General features: G+C 39.3%; 1 protein-coding gene across 1 annotated transcript; it reads right to left on the bottom strand.

Moving 5' to 3' along the window:
• Positions 1-4,436: 4,436 nt before the first annotated feature.
• Positions 4,437-13,496, bottom strand: LTV1 (LTV1 ribosome biogenesis factor). Its single transcript, XM_066179005.1, has 11 exons — positions 13,339-13,496; positions 12,519-12,650; positions 11,822-12,010; positions 10,645-10,732; positions 9,650-9,770; positions 8,736-8,985; positions 7,924-8,051; positions 7,313-7,452; positions 7,062-7,114; positions 6,154-6,354; positions 4,437-5,548 (listed from the first exon to the last, which is right to left on the bottom strand). The coding sequence occupies exons 1-11, from the start codon at positions 13,339-13,341 to the stop codon at positions 5,435-5,437; spliced, it is 1,419 nt and encodes a 472-aa protein (XP_066035102.1). The 5' UTR covers positions 13,342-13,496; the 3' UTR covers positions 4,437-5,434.
• Between the last annotated feature and the right edge of the window lie 7,355 nt (positions 13,497-20,851).

Here is a 20,851-nt window from a genome sequence, read left to right as displayed (position 1 = left end):
ATGACATCTACTGATTCGGCTTCTCAACAGAGAAATATTCTCAAACACTAGCAGCACAGGGAGGGGGAAGAAAGAATTTGGCACCCAGTCAAGCACATATGTAAGACTCATCCACAACATCCAGGCTTTGTCCTTGGAGGAAACAATAGTGTTACTGGATGAAAGACTTCATATGGAGATAACACGCACACTTTCAGTTTTAACTATACCATTTGCAGGGGCTGCTCATTCACAGTGGTGATTTGTCTTGCCCGCATAGTCTCTGTCTCAAGATGCTGAAGGGCTTGCGCTCCCTGTTGAAGGCTTTCTTGGAAGACTGGATCAGCTGGGATGCAAAGAAAAACCATTTATGGGTTGGAATGATGCTTGTTTAATGATGCTTTCTTACCCAGGCTTTAAAATTATATTCAGGAGCAGGGAGCTGCAGCAGTATTTATTTTGGGTTCAGTTTAACTCCTGAAGGACTTCATCAAAACTTTAAAAAGCTGTCTAAGTCCAACTGGGGTTCAACACAAATAAGAAATAGAAGCCATTTCCAGTTTGTTCTGCTCAGGGATGGGCTGGAGAGCAGTCCAAATAATGACATGCAGAGAAGAACAGATTGGGTCTGTGAACAGGAGCTGTCCCATTGGGCTCCCCCCCACACACACCTGGTTCTCTTTCTTTCTTAGTTGAAAGGGACAACAGTCTGATCCTGTTCAAGGGGTCAACATTTTCATTATTAGTTCTCTGAGTTCAGATGTATTTAGATTGGGGTCTCCCCTGACGAACAGCAGTCCTGCCCATCCCACCAACACCATTGGAAGAGCCACAGCCCCAGGTTGAATGGGAGCAGCTGCTTACCAGCATCCATAACCTGACAACACAGAGGGAAAACTAGGGATAGCACCTGCAGCTGGAAGCACAGGTGCCAAATTTGTGGAAGAGCCATGCCTCACAATAAAAGAGGTTGTAAAGTTCAGAAGTGTCTCATATTTTACCATCAGTCTCACTCTTCTGCAACGGGATGGGCAATGCCCTTTGTGAGGAACAGCATGGAAGCAAGGATCAAACTAAAGCCTCTTTCCTGCACTGTGAATTACATGAGTGTATCCACAGCTGGTAAATTAAAGACCCTGTTCCTATCTTATTTTGCTTACTCCCCTTTTCTAGTTCTCAGTTTTTCTCTTGATCTTCTTAATAATTTCTCTATGCTGTCCACTCTCTTTCCATTGGGATTAAGCAGATACCTAAGCAAGGCATTTTGGTTACAGCTCAGCTGGACTAAAATGCAGCTCATTCTACTAAAACACACACTTCTAAATCCTCATTTCCCTTTGAACCTTCTGCTTACATGATTCAGGTCCTTACCTCCTGTTTCTAGACATTCTTAACAGCAAACTTGAGAGGAATACTCCTCTGCAGTACCGGAAGAGCAGCAGATACCTTGCGCCTTGCTCGCTGAGGAGCAAACTAGTCCTGCACCACCAGGGCACAGAGAGCCATTGTAGGACTTGGATCTCATGCTAGTCACAGTGACACAAAACTTCTCACCTCTCTCATAGCACAGAGCTCTCTCTTTTCAAACTATTTTGCTAGATAAAACCATTGAATCTTGAGATACCAAACATGGAACTACTAATGCAAAGTAATTGTACTTTTGTCTTGGTTCTTGCAGTCACTCTGATTTCAGAGTATTTTTGTTTTGTTTTGTTTGGGTTTTTTCCTTGCCAAATCAGGTTTTAGCACTATTGCAGGGCTGATCTGATCGACCACAGAGACACAGGATCAGTAACAAACTAAGGAGCAGAGGGGCACATGTAGAACCCCATCCCTTGCAGAAGAACCTTGCATTTGAGTTGTGCCAGGCAAACTGTGCAGCCATGCATTCAGTTTGTAATCCAGGGATCAGGAAGGTCAAGGGGAATCTATTCATTCACTTCAGCAGGCTTTGGAACAGAGCCTGGTGCCCACATTATGCTGTCAAAAGGACTACTTATCAGATGGTTTATTAGTCTATTTTTTCCAAGAAGACACAAATAACAAATTCAGCCTAAAAACCTGGAACAAAAAAGGGAGCTGTGAGTTAGTAATCTATGCCTCACCAAGAGAAAATACATTATTTTAAATTCAGCGTAAAGTAAACATGGGTTTGGACAAGCAGGTAAATTAAGACAGTGCAAGACTGAAGATGAATTCACAGTGTGTCTGTGCACAATAAATTCTCTAATCAAGTTCACTGAGTTCACTAATGAAAGCAGTTACTTGCTGTTTTAAACTTGTTCAACCCACTCCTCTACCAGCAGTCACCTCCTCCTTCCCCAGTGCTCATTACCCATTTCAGCTAAATGCACTCAAATTCCCATTAAAAAGAAGGGGGTTTTCCCACAAAAGATGCAAAGTGTTTTCCACGGGCTGTAGAAAGAGCCAGACCTTGACTTCAGGCAGCTGTGCAAAATGCAAAGCATGCAAGTCTCGGTTACACAGCACAGGATGTCATGGCTGTGGCACTTGGACAGGCCTCTTCCTGGAACAGTACTTCATTGTCAGAAAGGGACATCTCCATAGAATTACCGAATATCCCAAACTGGAAAGGACCCAAGAATTATCAAATCCAACTCTCCCGTTGCATACCAGGGTTCCCTTTAGCAGAACTCCCTCCTGATTTATCCTGTTCCAACAAAGCACAGGCTCTCCTTTGCTGTGACAGGCAGCATTCTGTTTTCCACATGACCGCCTAGGTATGTGCTTTCACAGTGACATCACAGTTGGCTGAGGAGATGGTGGAACAATACTGAAGTTCATCACTGCCTCAATTCAGGGCAGGTGACCTGCACCCACCCAGATTTATGGTTTGGATGTCAGCAGGAGCTAGTGATACCCAGTAATGGCTTAGGTAGAAAGTGTCAAGCAAAGTAGGGCATGATCTTCATTATTACAGTGGAAAGTTTCCATGATAGGCCAAACAGCATTCCAAGATGATCTTACTTTGTAGATGTTAAATTTGTTGAGATTTGCATTTAAATCACCTTTTTTCTCTTGGAAAAAATGGGTGTTTAAGTTACATGGAAAAAGTTTCAGGCTCTTTTAACTCCAAAGACAATCACACTCTCATTTTAGAGCAGGGACATGACTTCTATTAAACAAAAACGGCCTTTAGAAAACTTCAGGAAAAAGGGAGTCCTTTCCATTTGATTTGTAACCTACAGAGGTACTTCATGAAATTAACTTTGGTAAGGATTTCTCATTTAAGTGTTCCTTACCTTCGCTTGCTAAAACAAAAGAAATCCTTGTTTTGCTAAGCAGATGAATGACTGCTTTTGTTTCTTACCTTTTCCTTGAGATTTTACCACACTCCAAAACACAGTAAAGGTTACTGCAGTGTTTCACTGATTACAAGTACAGAGGAACAAAGCAATTCTGTCATCTTTGACTCCTTTCCTATTGCCTCTGTTTAAATGTCTTTCCTCTTTTGTTTCCAAGCAACAGCTGTGTCTGTCCTTGGTCCAGACTACACTCTTCCTTCCAAGTGCCTTCCTCTGCCTCCTCACCTCTTTACTCTGTTCTCATCCCCTCACGATTTTTTTTTCTTTTGTTTTTGTTTTTCCTTTAAAGGACTTTAGGTATAAGCACAGTACCACTGAATCAATAATGAGAAATCTAGAAAAGAACATGTGCACTGGCTTTAGTAAAAGATTGTCCTTTTTGGTAAACCACTAAATCATATTCCATCCCAAAGCACTGAACAGCATGTTACTTACTTGTTCCATTGAACTTATTTCCTGGTATCTGACTCATCTCAACAGAATTGCTTCTCAGATTTCCTTTTCTGTTTTGTAGTCAGGAGTCATGAGTACTGGATGGTCAGTACTCCAGTTACCATGGAATCAGTGACTACACAATTAGCAATTATGACACGGGCAGACCCTGCTTAAGCTTGTTAAACACAAGGAAACTAGTACAGGTATCAGCTAAAGGAAAACACTGAAACTTTTTCTAGCCTTACAGATTATTTCTATTGATTCAGTTAACAGACAATTCTAGAAGAGAAAGTTTAATCTAGATGTGTATACTGTATTGATACTTTAGCTTTCTGAAAAGTGATCAAGACTTGGAGATTCAAATGTCTCGATTCCCATCTCCAAAATGATGTTACTTTACCAATTAAAATATATTATAAAAGCCTTCTTCCAACAAAAACAAGTATTCTGAATTGTTTCTGTACATTAAAAGACTTTGTCTGTCCCTGTTATCTTGTCTCCATCTAGTTTTCACAAAACTATTGAGGGAATGTTGAAGATGCTTTGAATCCACCAGCAGTCAAGCCACTTCACGGATGTGTTGGTTACCACGTCCCTTCCAGTAAAAAGGTTAACTTTTCACATAAAGGCAGAAGATTGCTCTGTCTGTAACATACAGAAGGAAACTTGAGGGGTTTTTATGAATACAGAAGGATTCAGGACTGACTACAAATCCTATTCATTTAATTCATGTTATAGACTGGTCACTATCAAAATAATTCATGTTCACAGTATAAACATTTAAGTTCACCCCAAACCTAGAGATTTTGGCCCTCAGCTAATCTTTAGGAAGTTTTTACAACAATAGTAGTGGGTAAAAATTTTGTATTCCAATTAAACCAAATTTTACACAAGACCTGAGGAAGAGTATTCCAGAAACACCAGGACAGTGACTAAGTGCAACACACACTATTTATCCAAGTATCTGCTGTTTGTTTGCCATCCTACTTAGACTGACTTCAGCAAAGCCAACTCCAATGGCAACACTAAGGGTCGCTGAGTACTGTAACTGCAACACTCCTTGTGACAGATTTCATTTGCCAGGAAATGTAAAATTCACATTAGATAACAGGGACGTCTAGCTACACAACAGCTTTTCAGACACCTTTGTTTACAAAAGGCTTCCATCATAGTACCAAAACAATAAATAACCTACCCAAAAAAAGAACCAAGGAGGAGTGGGTGTAAACGCCTTGACTAAAAAAACTGTATCATAGCAAGGAAATATATTCAACCATCAGTATAAAAGAGAAAAGACATAAATGAAAATGCTGGTTTTTAAACTGAAATAATTTAATAGAAGAATCTAATCAGATCAAATCTGTAGGATTCTGTCGATTTGTTGAATACATTCAACAAATATATATATAACTGTTCAGTGATAACTTGTAAGAAAAATATTTGTAATTTTAATACATTTCTATTGTAATGAAACTTGGCAGCAATTGCCATGTCACTCATGACAGTATAGACATCACCAATACATTATTTATACAGAATTCTGTTTCAGAAAAAATGACAAGTTGCTGGGTCTTGTTACAGTGGGATTTGAACAACTCCCTTTGAGCAGGACTGGCAAAGGTGTGAGTTGGCAGTTCCCTTCTCAATACAAATGAAAACCTAGGGAAGTTTCCACAGGAAGTTTCTCAGTTTCATCAGGACAGCTTCAGACCTTGCACGTTTTGTTTCAGATTGAGCAGCTCTTTCTCTTGTCTTGTTTTCTCCTGTTTGAAGGCCAGCTTGTTGGCTTTCTTCTCCATTCTGCGTTCCTGCATGTAGCAATAATGAGAAATTTACAAAATAGGAATTAACATGCAAAATCAAACCATTCTAATTAACTCTTCTAAATCATGAAAACAAGAGCAATCTGAACAATAGTATTATTTATAGCACCAATCATTAGTAGTCAAATTAGTATGTGTACCAAGAGGATAAACACTTTGGTTAGTTGAAGCTTCTAATACGCTGACAATTTCTGCTCCTAAATAAGACAGCTAGGATTTCAATAGGCCAATTAGGATTTTCCACATTTCTTTCAGACACTTTTCACTCTGTGTGATCTGAGATATTGTAACTACTTCCTTTGCTACTCTAGATTGCAAGGAAATCTGATGTTCCTTCAGAAGTTGTATCTGCAGTAGTGGCCATAGTAACAGACCCCAAGTTTTGGTACTGGAAACCAGTAAGACACAAGTACGATGTTAAAAAAAAAATCTACTGGGAAGAAAGTTAAGAAGCAATAATTAGTCCTTTGAGACCTTCAAGTTTTTCCCACGACCCTCAGATACGAGAAGTGAGTTTTAAACGAAGTTCCTAAGACAGTACTCAGGTAACATAAAATGCTTGGCAAGGTTTTCTTTGCAGGCAGGCGTACCTTTCGCTCCTCTTTAATTGCCTGTTTCCTGGCTTTGCGATCCTCTCTGCTCTCAGCTTTGGAACGAGGCTGTGTTGATGCTCTTGGCAGGTCACTACCATTTATCATCTGCATGCGTTCCACCTGCTTAGCAGTGAGACCTTTCTGAGGCAAGACGTGTAGGGGAATTCCAGTCTTCTGAGAAATTTTTATTGGCTTGGGCTAAAACAGAGAGTGCATATGAATTAGTGGCCCCTAGCTTTCTCTCCTAGAAGTGCAGATGGCACTGCCTTACCAGTGTAAAAAATTCAGATCCAGATTTAACAGTAATAAATGTTAACTCTCCTCATACTATATTTAACTCCCTCACAAAAACACACATTAATCCTGAAGAAAGAAATCAAAACATCTGTGACAAAATCTGTCCTTCCAGAACAAGAAAAACATTTTTCCCTTTTGTTTAAATATTACTGAAAAAATAAAGAACTTAAGTAGTCACTTAATATTCCTTTATAAGCTTGCAAGAAAAAGGTTTCGTTTCAAATTTGGGGATATCAAGCTGTGCTCTGATGATGGGAAACATATGGAAACCAAAGAACTAGAATAAATTGTTTCAGACCATAGGAAAATAAACCTGTACAAATATGTGGCTGTGAGACAGAGATTACACAAAGGTGTCTCATAGACAACAACAAAGGAAATTCCTTGCTCTGTTTCTGCCTAGCTATTACAGAAATTTTGAACTGACTTAGTTTTCCTTCTAAAAAGAAAAAATATATCCAAACTCTTCTTTAGTGAAGAAATAATACCAAAACCCTCCCCAACCCTCATTCCTGCTCCCTTTTAAAACAGATAACTTTTGAGAAAACAAATACATTTATGTCAAGTTTCTCCAGTGTTATTCATCAGAATAAGTTTAATAATTTTACCTTTGACGGTTCCTTAATAAGTGTTGGGTGATTATATAAGTTTGAATAGGTACCTAAGTCACAAAGAAAAAAGAAAGCAGTCAAGAAAGGCTTGCAAATAGAAATTATGAATTGCACTGCTACTTAGGTTTTGGAAATTCCTCCAGTCGTGCTCAGAGAATAGACCAGAAGCACTGTCAAGAAAGTTCTGAAATCACCTATTATTTACTTTGAAATCCTAAGAACAAAGAAGCAAACTCCAAAATACTTACTCAAAATGGATTCACAATCCCACTTTTCTTTCGGCTCCTCAATAACTACAGTTATTATTTCTTCCTTTTCTTCCTCACTTTCTTCATTTGCAGGAGAGTCCAAATCTTCATCGGGTTCAAGAGCATCCAATTTCACACAACTTTGAAGAAGTTCAGAGGAGAAAAAAATATGATTCATCTCTTCCTGAAAATGTATAATTATGTAAGCCCAGACTCCGTTAAGTAAAGCCCCAGACCCAAGAAAGCTATTTCCAATGAAATTTGCAGCAAAAATGAAGTTTCCTTAAGTAAGCCTCCTCAAAATAAACTAAAAACATTACGACAGAGTCAACAAAAGAAGTATTTCTGCTTTTTAAGAGGATGAATGCCTCTAACAGACACTGTTTACATTTAGTTCAACACAATTATATAAAAGGAGCATAACCTACTCAAACCCACAAAATTCCTCCACTTAATTTTACCATACAAATGGATAATACTCATATGCAGCTGCTCTTATTGTGGGATGCAATCTTTGAGTATGTGAACTTGAAACAACACACCCAAAATTTCAATATAAACAGAGGATTACAGAACTACTTATGTGAAGCAGTACTTCTGGGAATACACACTTTTTTGCTTTCTCTTTGTAGTAATCATCCAGGACTTCCTGCAGCCGAGCATTGTCTGTGTTAATGTAGCCCTCTAACTCCACGTTATCTAAGGCTCCAATCTCATCTTCATCAAATTGTTCATAAAACTAAAATAAAGAAGTGGTTATCTGTAATTAGACCACATTTGTCATGCAACTTCTTGACAGCTTAAAGAGCCACACATTTCTTTTTATTTGCCTCTTTTTCCTCGCCCCTTTCATTTGCTGAACAACTGCCAAACACATCTGAAGTAGGATTTCCTCCTTACTGCCAGTATTCTTTCTGTATGGGACTCACAAAGTTATCTTATAAAAATATATGTATCAGCTTCTAGAAAATGTTTTTTATTCTGATGCCTTATTTCAATCTATGCCTTAAGAAGCCTGTCACTGCTCAGAACAAAAGTTACACCCTATTTCCACTGCTCTGACATCAGTTCATGAATGTATGCTTTACCAGGGACCTGTAAATGGTTTGCTGTGTTGAACTGAGCCTCTCAGACAAAAGTGTAACATTAATTATGAATGCTCACATAGTCATTGGAGTAGTTTTGTTTACCTCTATCAGTGCTAGGCCTTTCAATAGCAATTAACACTATAACCTAGGTGACTCAAGCCTCTAAATGTACCCAGCATCAAACACAAAATACATGTAAGGAACAGTGGCTTGATGCACTGACTGCTAAAAGCAGTAAAATCTGCACAGATATACAGGACACTGCCTGATGAAATGAATCAACAGAGAAAGAAGCATTTAACACCCTTCACAGTTACACTCCTGAGCTGCCTCACCTTCTCAAATCTGTCATCCAACAGGGTTAACTGCTCATTCCGTCTTATTACTGAAGATGTCATAGAATATTCCGTGAAACGACTCCTGGTTTCTTCTTGCATAAAGAGGAATTCTTTTGTCCGTCCATTAGCCTCATCATCTGACAAAAGACCTTCTGAATCACAGTCTTTGTCAGTACTGCAGCTATCCTTTTCATCACTATCATCTTCCATATCTTCCCATTCATCTTCATCCTCAGCATGCGGTCCCCTGAACAGAAGTATAAAATAGTTTCAGAATGATACTTGGACCTTTACATAGCCCCAACCTATGCTGGGTTATCTGAAACAATCTGGCAATAACAGATTTAAATCCTGAGTGAGACTTTTGTCTGAGAGCTGAAAACATTGCTGGCTGGACCATGCATCTGTGCACTGAGACTGAAGTTATTTTTATATTCAGCTATACATGTCAAAGCAGAAAAATAACAGCTGCATTCTTGACTATTAAAACAAGCAAAGTTTCTTATTGTTCATGAAATTATGAGAATGATACCAAAACCTAAGTAGATAAAATGCAGTGGGGTATTACACAAAGCATTTTCAAAGGTTTCAGAAACACCCATTATCCTTAATCAATACTATTACTGGTTATTTTTACATGTAATACATGACAATGTTTTAAACAGTTCAAGAACACTATTATTCCAAACATTGCATATAATCCATGAGCTCGAAGTAAAAAATGAAACCCATCTCTTGGATAACATCAGAAATTTGATTTTGCAAGCTACCATCCAAATTACTTTTTTCAACACACCAAAGTATTCAGTTTGAAATCCAAACCATTGTGGCCTCCTACACCACCACATGCAATAGCAAATAGCATTTCTCCTATTTACATATGACAAATACATCAACAAAGCTCTATCTACCGCTTCTGTGGTTTATTTGCTTGTAGAACAAAATCATCTTCCAGGATATTTTCTGGATTGTCAAAGTCAAAATCATCATCAAGAGCTGCAACAATATCTGGGTCAAAATCTAGCCGTGGTCCTAGAAAATGGAAAGAAAACCAAATCATAAATATTTACATTTCTCTGACATTACAAAGCTACTTTCCTGGATAAAAAACAATCCAGCTGGACTGTTAATTTGCAGTAAGGAAAGCTTAAAACAAAGAATTACAAATTTCCTCAAGAATATTTGCAGATTTGATACAAGCCTGGGCATATCACCAACCTCTTGTCAATTTTTTATCACACATTTCCCAGAGGTCTTATGCTCCCATAAATGTATTTTAATATAGAATATTGTAAAAGAAAAAACAACCAGGTTAAAGCACCACATGATCAACTACCAGCATTAGCTCCAACCCTAAAATTCTCTACATTCCAAAAGGTTAGAAAGTGTTTCTCTGCTGCAATTAACAAAATTCTCTTGGCATCCTTCTGTCAAGACAGAGAGAATTGCTACAAGTCCTTACTATTATGAAATATGGAGATAGCTGTGGAGTCAATGTCCAGTGTAAACATGAATACATAACAAAAACTTACAGCCTATAACACTGAAATAACACTAGGCAGCATTTGAAAAGAAATTGAGTGAAAACCCAGTTTCAGACTCAAATTCAAACTGACCGAATACTAAATTAATAGTATTATCTACAGTCTTCCCTTGTTATTAGTTTGTATTTGCTACACAATAGTAAGAGCTCATGAATTCACCCTCTCCAAGCAAAGCAAAAGAATTCTTACTAGTGAATCACAGAATAAGTCTCAAATTGAAACATGGGTCTCTCACACATCACTTCTTATGTCTGCTACTGAGTCTGTTCTATGCAAAAAAACCCCACATGACACCACAATAGAAGACTTATTACCATCTACTTCCTAGATGGCAACTCACACCACAGAAAGTTGAAAAATACCTGAAACAGGAGCAGCTTTATTTAACAAGCCCACATCCTCTTCAAACTCTGTGGCAAATACCGAGGAAGGCAACTTAATGGATGGAGCCTTAGAAAAAGAAACAGAAAAACATGATCACAATGTATTTGTTCTCAGTATTTGAGCTCACATTAACAAAATCATGCAGACACTCCTGTGACCAAAAGAAACTCTGTGAGTGCTACTTAAATGTTACAACAAGCACTGTGTTACCTATTATAACTATATAATTCTCTATACTATATATACTTATAATAGATATATCTATTATGAATAACCTTATATGTTTGCAAATTTTCAGAGTTATACAATGATACCTATGTGAAGTGCTAGCAGCATCAATTCTCATGTCAATATTCTCCAAGTACAGAGATAGTATTTTTTGCACCTCTGATGCTTTTTAGAGAATGGCTGTACAGCAGGCACACTGAAATTTAATTTTTTTTTTGTTTATTTTGGAGAACACTAACACACATTTGAAATAAGCCCTTTACTGAAAGGCCTGTTAAAAGCTTCACAACATGTGTACCTACCCCAAGTTTACATCTTAGCTAGTATCACCAAGCTGTACCTGAAAGGTACTTCTGACTAAGACTATTGGTTTTGACTAAAATTACAGTATTCGGTTAAATCAAACACCCTCAGCTGTAAGTGACTGGCAGTGGCATACTTCACTGCTTCAAAGCATTTACTGCTTTTCCATTCCAGTGTGATCCAGCAGTATTAATGTCTACAAGTTATGCCAGCGATTGAAAAGTTTGTTTTTATTCCACCTGGTTTCCATTACATTCCCCTTTAAAAACATGGTGCGCTGATAATATAATCTGGTATATTCATAAATCCCAGAGCATTCAAAAGTTCTAAAAAAACCTTAAAAACAAACGCTCACCCCAGAAAAACACACGCCTTGTTCAAACAACCACCTTAGCAAGCCATCTCCGTAGAGAAAAGTTTGTCATGGGTACCTGAAGTGTTTTAACACTGTGCTAGCAAAACAATGTTCATCAGTGAACTCTGGCTCGTCAGCTTCTGGGTTTACTTGCAGGAAAGCCTGGTTGTGGGTCAAAAGGATCCGTATATATACACACACAATTAATGTGTCTAGAGGATGTTAATGCTCCAAAGAACAGCATTACCATTAGCAAAAACAGTACTTACTGAAATTCTCTGAATTTCATCTTCTATGTGCCCCTCACTTGTGATCACAATTCTGCTTTGCTGTCCACGCACAGATGGGACAAGCTCAGAGGGACCAGAGGCTTCTTTGAGGTGTTGCAAATAGTCATAGTCATCATCAAAGAAGACACCATACTTGCGCTGCTCTTCCCTTCTTTGCTCCTCATGCCCCTAGGAAGCAGGGGGAGAAGAAAATAATCAAAAGAAATACATTCAGTTACTTAAGTACATTTAAAACTTACTAGCAAAAAGAAAAGCAACACATCTACTGAGATTGTCCAAATGTTGAAGTCCTTATAGTCCTCTCTCCATTCCTTACCCTAATTCACAGCTAATCAGAATGTTTTAATCATCTGCCTCTATGTCTGCGTGCTTTCTGAGTAGAACCTTTCCATCAGCAACATAACCAACAATGCTTGTTTTATCACAGTGAGTCAGCTAAGCTTTGTTTTGTTGTTGTTTTTTAAATACATTTACACCTCTAATGCCAGTCATCCTTCAACCATCAGGCAGTAACTCACAACTATGAAATTCCCTGCAACATCCCTTTTTTTTACTAAGCTGAACTAAAACCTACCTTTTCTCAGGCTGTTTTTTAATTGTATAATTGCATACTAACTTTTCTCCTCCATGGTGTTTCTTATCTGAATGAACCTCAATATTAAAAGTGAGTATTTACTTTCTGCGTGGGCAGCAGAACTCTCTGGGGTGCAGTATCATCAGCAGCAAGAGGATCCCTCTGACTTCGGTGCACTAAATGAAATGTTACTGCTTTCTTCTTCTCTATGAAGGGCTTTTTCTTCTTGTGAGGCTGCAAAAGATAATTTGGTTAACCATTAACAAAAATTTAAATATTATATGCACCTAAAGAGAACCTTTTCTCTGTAGTGTGCTGCTGTATTAGTTTTAAGGCAATGCCATATAAACATATGCTTGGAGACAAAGCAGAAAAGGACCCGTGGGAGCTTAACTCATCTCCCCACGTGCACAGTGAACATTTCATATGTTCTAACAGCAAACGCGGCTTATTCAGCTGCAAAATGGCAATACATCGAAAGGTAAACATCTGATAATAGCACATACAATTTAACATACAGCCCTAGAAAGGAATTCTGAAACACACTTCGTCCAAGACACACGGGAAACTGACATAAGGAAATTCATCTAGACACATCTTGCTTCGTGACAGTTCTTTAGACGGCTGCTCCTACAGCAGCAATTCAACATCAGTCACGAGCAGCACCACCACCCAGCCACAGCTCTAACATCGAAACACACATGGGCTCCGGATCAGCAGACCCGCCAAGTATTCTCAACTGGCTGAAAGCCCTTCCTGCCAGTTACCACATGTGACCTGGAAAAACACTTCCAGCAAGGTTGCCGGCTTTACTCACCCAACAAAAGGCGTTACAACCGACACAGGCAACCCGGGGACGACTCTATTGCCCTAGCCTGCCTTGTTCCCGGGCAATTCCGAGCACAGAACACGGCACACTTACCATGGCGCTGTCCCCCGGCCGCTCCCGGTGCCCCGATCCCCACTCGCTCCCACGCGGGCCAGGCGTCAGCGCCCCCGCGCTCTGCCCTCCATCTTGGGATAGACCAGAAACCAACGAGGGAAAGGAAATAAGTGGCCAGTCCGGACCGGTTTGTAAGTTTTCGTTTCCCAGTTAAAAAAACCAACAAACCACCAAACAATTATCTTTTCTCAAACTGAAATAGTATTTTGATAAAAGAGAGGCTCAGTGGGCGCAAGAAGGATGCTCGTCGGAGACACATTTTCCCCCTTCTCCCCTCAAAATCGTGAGGAATGGTTCAGGCCGCCAGCGCTCCCAATGGCAGAACGCGGCGCAGGCGGCCAAGGGGCAGCGCGCGTGCGCAGCAGCCGGGCCGGGCTCGCTGAGGGGGCGGGCGGCTTGTGGGGCTGAGCCTGAAGGGCTGGGAGTAAATAACAGGCTTGGCTCTCAACAGTGTTTTGCCATGTTTGAGCTCTTATTTCTGACAAGGAATGGCTGGGGGAACTGGGCCTGTTCAGAGGACAGACGACTAAGGGGGGACCTCATCAATAGCTATGAATATCTGCAGGGAGGGTGTCTAGGTTTGGATCCAGGCTCTGCTTCTTGGTGCCCAGCAATAGGACAAGAGGCAACAGACAGTGATGCGCGGGAAGTTCCACCTTAGTGTGAGGACGAATCTCTTTACTGTGCGGCTGATCACGCAGTGGAATAGATTGTCCAGAGAGGCGGTGGAGTTTCCCTCGCTCGAGGTGAATTCAAGAACCATCTGGACACAATCGAGTGCCATGTGCATTAGGACAGCCCTGCTTGAGCAGGGGGGTTGTACCACATGTGGTACCACGCTGTGGTCCTTTCCAACCTAAACCATTCTGCAGTATTACACTGTAGTTGTACAGATTTTACCTACATCATGTAGCGGGGCTGTGCACAAACAGGCAGTCACGTGCAGTCTCCTTGCTAAGGAAAAGAGAAGTATGCTTGGTATTTTAAAACCTGCTTTGTTACTTTTCAAGTGAAAGTGTAGAACACGGAGGGGCGCAGTTTGGGTTTGTTTTTCCATGTGCTTTCAGGCAAATAAAACAGTAACAACTAAGAAGAGGTTTTCACTGAACATTCAGAAAGGTTATCCGCATTATGTGTGTATGGATGCAGCTAAATATATATGCATGGATATACCTTAAGGTATTAGCTTTAGTCGTATTTGGGTGGATTTCATTGGTTTTCAGTAGGTGTCACTAAAGCTCCAAACGAACCCAGATTTTCACTCTTCTGGCTGTTTTCTGAAGTCTTGAATCTTTACCAAGTTTCATCACACCACTCTTTCAGAAATGCACAATCTAATCCGATCCACTCTATCAGCTGAAATAACTCCTGTACTCAGAGGATTCAGATTATCTCTGCATATATCTGTGCAGAGGCTGGACTTCCCTCTTTCTTGCAAAAGGTGCCCGGTGAGTGTCTTGTCGCTGTCAGCCGTGTGCGGGTGTGATACACAGCCCGCGGCACAAGGAGATCAGCAACGACCCCTCCGGGACCGCAGGCTCCGAATGGAGTTTTCATGGCTGCGCCCAATAGCAACAACTCCTTCCCTACAGTATGTGTCTGCTGCCAACCCAGCGACAGCTGGAGTAGCAGAGCTGGATTTTCACAAGGTAATGAAGAGCAGAATCACCCAGCTGTTGAAAACACAGTACTTAACATTTATTTGTGGTGCAGTGATGTAGATTAGATTACTCCTTGTTGCGTCCAAGTTCCTGACATGCCTCTCTGGCACCCACAGAAATGCATGTACATAGACTTGGTGATAGGATTACACTTCACAAACCCCTAAACCTGGTGACCTCCGTGTCTGGTGGTGGCAGTACTGTCATTCCGCATGCCTCAAATCTAGTCTAGAAGCATTGTATCACTTTGGATGTGGGAAAAATTTAACTTTTACTCTCAGCTCTGTTGTAACTCAGCTATTTCCTAAGTGTAAGATAAGTTTACCTATTCAGTTAAGTCGCTGTGTTTTCTGTCTTTCCTTAATTTACATCCTTTCCCAGAATTTCCTGGTTAGATTCTAAGTATTTAGGTGGAAGGATATGTATTATATGTTCACACAGAGATTAAAACAGGTTCCTTCCCATATCAGGGAAGACTGCTGATGTATACTAACAGTAATACATCTGGGGATGAGTTTGAATAGAGGATTAGCAACAATAGGCGCCACATTTCCTCCTTGGCTGACACCTGAGGGTGAGTCATCTCCTGATTCATGTCAATATTCAGTATTTATGATTACTTGTACGTGAACTGTGTGTGAGAGAGTGTCTTGGAGACTCTGCTTAAGCTTCTCATTTCATCCAAGCCTTACAAGACCATGCATCCCAGTGTACTCTCTCACTGGGTTCTTTGCAGGGACTACTAACAGAACGCAGCAAAGAGCATCTACAGAGACTGAGGGAGTAAGTGCTCAGGTCACTAAGCACTTCTTTTATTCTTGCAGAAGAAAAATGGTCAGTATTGAAACAGTCCCACTTTCAAGGCAACCACTTAAAAGATGATATGCTGGAAGCATGTCCTTAACATAATCATCAACTTGCCTTCTGTGTGAGGAAATTTGTGCTCATTTTTTTCTCTTAGTTCTTCCAAAGAGGAAATTATTGCAAAGTAATTGAAAACAAAGGTTATTGTCAGTCACTTTGAAAGTTAAAAGATTGGCAGATACACTGCTGACTAGGCTGAACCCTCAGCTGTGCAGATCAAGTTTGTTCATGTGCAGAGGACGTATTTCCACTGCAAATCTGCTGTCAATGAAACAGGTAAAAATACACTTCTTGCTGATAAAGAAAGGGGAAACTGGTAGCATAATTTAGGTCTCCAAACCATTGAGCTACAACCCTAATTTTGTGTTTTTAAATTGAGTATCACCTCTTTGAACACACCTCTGCATGAATACACCACACACAGGGAATTCACTAGATGTGTTTGAAGGACTGCCAGAATTCAAAGGAAGGTTTCAGGAATCTTTTTTTCATCTCATTTTCATGAGGAGGGGGTTTAATTTGGCCTCTGGAGGCTCTCCAAATTTACTGTGTGTGCCCACGTACATGCTAGGGATTCAAGAACAAAATATTTTCAATAAAGATTTTCTGAACAGTTTTATTGAGGTCATTTAAATATATTCATTCGTAAATCTCTATAATTCAAAGAGCTAAACAATCTTCTAAGGCACTTGGAACTGTGCACAGCAGAGTATCCAACAGTCCTGTACAACTAGGCACCACAATTTCAGTTTCCTTGTTTAATAAAAACACCGTAAAACAAGCATAAGATATGTACTGTATAACCCCCCCAGTACATTATTTATGTTTTTCAGGTGATGATACTGGACTATATTCGTGTGCATATGTGTGTGTGTGTATATATATATATATATATATATACTACATTTCAGATAAAACCTCAAGAAGCAGTATCATTACTTTGTAACAATTACAGTTACTTGCATTCACAGATACCACACACCTGTGTAAATGCAGTATCAGATCTGCCACTTCTTTAGTTACCATATTCAATCACACTGAGCCAAGCAGATGCATTCATTTTATAATTGTTACATAAAATCCACCCTGTGTAAGCTGAAAAGTTATCAGTATTGATTCTCCACAGCCTTCCATCTTTTGAAAGTAAGGAAACATGTGGAAAGTACATTTTAAAGAGACAGCCATTCTAAGCTAATAATGCTTCTGATAAATTTTTTGTAGTTACCAGGAACTATTTAGCATGACGGGCAGTGGGGAACCAAGGCTTTAGTTTTGTTTGCCTTACTTGACTTGTAAATGGGAACATTTAATGAAATCAAAGGAAGTTCCTCAGAGGGTAATTTCCCACTATATTTCGTCAAATTAATAGAAATAATATAGTCTAAGAACTGGCCCAGTGTGTATGAATAGGTGACACTCTGTATGCAAAATTATAATTCCAATGAATTCATGTGAAAATTCCATTTCTGGTGATTGTGGCTGCCTTAGAGTCTACTCAGGAAGTAAGAATCTTCTGGCTGTCCTGGACCCTTGGGATTCCCTAGTGGATGGAGCTTAGCGACCCGCACTGGTGTGGACGTGTGATCAAGCCCTCCTTACTGGAGTCATCGCTAAGCCCTCCTTACTGGAGTCATCGCTCTGCAGTGTCCCTTACTGGAGTCATCGCTCTGCAGTGTCCCTGCGGACTTGCTTGCAAGAGGCAGGTGTGCAATGATTCCTACTGCTGAACCTGTCCTGGTGTACAGCAGCTCTGCCAAAGAAATACAGGCTCGTGATCTCGAGGGTTTAAGGTACAGCTGGGTCCGAAGCACAGCACACAAACGTTGCCATGATTTACTGGTTTGAGCTATTGTGCTGCAGAAGGCCAGGAAGGGACACAAACTTATCAGCTTTATCACCTCCTGTGTGTACAACAGTGTCTGTGCTCTGCAGTCTGCTTGTGCCTTTTTGCAGATTTGCAGTTCAGTTGTAAATGGAATTCTATTTTTTTTTAAAGAAACCTTCCTCCCCCACAAAACTTAAGAGCCATTTAAACAGTTGCAGGCAATTAAGCATGTGCCATCTCCACACCCTTGCCCCACTGCTGATACTGTCGATGCCCGTTCAAACAAGCCATTGGTATTTTTGTTTCAAATCACACCAGCTAAAATAATAATAATCCAAAACACAGTATTTCTTTAATTCCAAAATTTATACAAGCTTACAAATCAATATACCACCACACAAAGTAGTGAAAGGAAGAGAAGATATATTTAGCAAGGTTTTAATGTTTTACTATATCATAACAATGTTCAAATATTGTTAAATTTGACATAGTCTTGCAAGATTTTTTTTTTTTTTAGTATGAAGAATTTATGCTTGAACAAGAAGATACTGACAATACCATTGCTTTCTTTGTTTCTATCCAATGCAATATGCAGCTTCTAGAAAATACTGGTGAAATGCTGTATCTTGTTCATATGAGCTTTATTTCCCTTAAAATCCCTAAACGAAATGGGAACACAAAGTGAAACAAGACCTTATTAATTATTAAAGTTAATAAATAGAAACTTGCTCAAACATTTCAGCAAATATATGTTAATTTCACTTCATTTCTCCTTTTCTCTCTATAGATACAGTTTCATAAGTTTTGGTGGGTTTTTTTTCAGATTTCTGTTAAATAACAGTTTTACGCTATTCTGGGGACTTTTTTTGTTGTTTTTTTTTTTTTTTTAAATTTGACCTTCAAATTTTGTATTTTTGTATCAACCTTATAAAATCTTTCAGAATATATATTTTTTCTTTTCATCAGAATCCATGTCCCATCAGTTAGCATTGCACTGATCTTGGTATAATAAGAATACAGATAGCAACAATAATGGAACTAAATGTGGAAGATCCTAAAGGCAGGAGGCAGGTTTATCCATACTTTTTTTTTTCACCCTGAGTATGTTTTCAGTTTTGTTTGTGGCAATGGGACAGGTCTTAACTCCTGAAGATCATTAAAAACCAGAGGATGTGAAAGTGTTAAACACACGGTTCATGTGTACCTGACAGTCTCATGCAAATGTAAGCTTTTAGCTTGGTTTTCTTTATTATGAAAGCATTAACAGACATTAATTAAGACATGGGTCAGTATTCTGGTCTCTGCTTAGGATATCAGCAGTGCTCACACAGGCCTGTCCTGCCAGGTACCCAGGTGATAGTGTGCCTCTCCCTGCCTGGACTCAAAGCCTTGCCAGCTGCAGACAGTCAGGGAGTTTTGGTTGATTCCCAGGCTGCCAGACTGGATGAGATATTTTTAGTCTGTTGCTGGCTGGATCTTCTTGCACTTTATGATGATACAAAATTTGGGCTCAGTTGGAGTTTATAGTCAGGTTAAGCGACTGTTAATTTGAAACAAATTCTCTTATGTAGCTGTAGCATTATTAGGTACAGATCTGAGTTTGAAGCATCTCTGCAGGAAACCAAGCACTAATTTCACCTGGAAGGAGGGGTCTAATTTCTATAATATCAGGGATACTTCATCCCTTTGTTTCACAGCTTTCATTTGGCTTTCAAGTTAAAAAATGTGTGCTCATCTGATGTGGTTTTTCCATGTCAACACGGAGGCTGTGTTGCCTCTCTAAGAGATGCTCAGGGTGGCCAAAGCAGATGGTGGGGCTGTCCTGCCCCACACTACATCAGAGGTTGGTAAAGTCCATCACAACAAGGGACACGCACAACTGTAGGTAAATGATAAACCCAACAAATAAATGCAGTCTTGTAGGACTATAAATGGCCATGAATACTTACGATAATTTTGAAGAGATGTTGCTTCTGGTCCTACCATGTTTCAAATCACCAGCCAAAATGGTATTTAGCTTAAATAATCATTAGCATTTAGTTTAATTTTTTTTTTTTTTTGAAATTATTGAGTCAAGATATATAGCACAATTCAAAAAAAAAATCAGATAGACTGTATTTGAGTTAAAAAGACTAATATATATTACCTGAAAGAAGAGAGAGATGAGACACTCTAGAAGCATTTCGATTTTTTATGTGAAGAAAAAATTCGTATTTGATTAAGAATCCATTCTTTTGCACCCACAGCAACATACTGTGATGTGTGATTATACTGATAAATATAATCAGTAATAAATATGAGATAATTTCAGAAATCACTAGTCCAAGCTCATTTTTTTTCTCTGTGGATATAGACATACTTGACTCTGTGGAACATAGGTATCATATGTGTAAGGTTTGTCATATACTGTGGATGACATTTAAATTCTTTGTCCAGCTTGATAAAAATTATCATACTGATCCCTCTTAGCCAACTGGACTGTACTATACTTTGCATGAAAAGTGCTATTTTTTCTTTGCCTGTTTAACATATTTTTATTTTTAACTCTAGGATTATTCACTCAGGCCTTATCCCGATTTTTCCCTTCTAGCAGGCATGTAGCACCGTAACAGGTATATGGTGTAGTATTTCCAAAGGGTTGTTGATGCAACTGGAAAACATTTGAAATTATCAATACAGAGGAGAGATAGCAGAAATTGACTTCAGGCTTCTCAAAGCAAACTTGCTTCACTGCACATGGTGACATACCAAATTCTCATTATTTTTTTCTTGCATGGACAACACTTTACATGTTGTTTTTCTGCCAGGTGATATTTAGAATATAAAAATAGTATATACAATTCTCTGTTTGTCTCTGCATACAATACACTATGGATAGTTTGTAGTTCTAATTCTGCAAGTATACTACATAATATTTTACATAAGTTCCAATAAAGGCAATTCTTTTTGTCCAGTTACATAAATGTGCTTAATTAGTTCATTGAACTCTGGGCCAAACAATGCATCTGATTAACAGAATAGTAAGAAATTAAAAATTAACTCCGCATCTCTACCAAGACTAGTGTCCGGCATCTTGCAATGGCTTGGAGGGAATACTTCACAAAAACCCCTCCAACCCCAGAAGGAGGATAGGGAAAGCCTA

The sequence above is a fragment of the Chamaea fasciata genome, unplaced genomic scaffold (assembly GCF_029207755.1).
Source record: "Chamaea fasciata isolate MVZ Bird 193981 ecotype frontalis unplaced genomic scaffold, bChaFas1.0.hap1 SCAF_3, whole genome shotgun sequence".
Classification (NCBI taxonomy): domain Eukaryota; kingdom Metazoa; phylum Chordata; class Aves; order Passeriformes; family Sylviidae; genus Chamaea; species Chamaea fasciata.
This window is presented reverse-complemented; position numbering and strand designations above follow the sequence as displayed.

Excerpts from the sequence above, each read along its gene's own strand:
- LTV1 (XM_066179005.1), bottom strand. Across the intron at positions 10,733-11,821 it reads ATGAAATTCAGAGAATTTCA|GCTCCATCCATTAAGTTGCC; the intron begins GTAAGTACTGTT and ends TCTTTTTCTAAG. Across the intron at positions 5,549-6,153 it reads CAATTAAAGAGGAGCGAAAG|GAACGCAGAATGGAGAAGAA; the intron begins GTACGCCTGCCT and ends TGCTACATGCAG.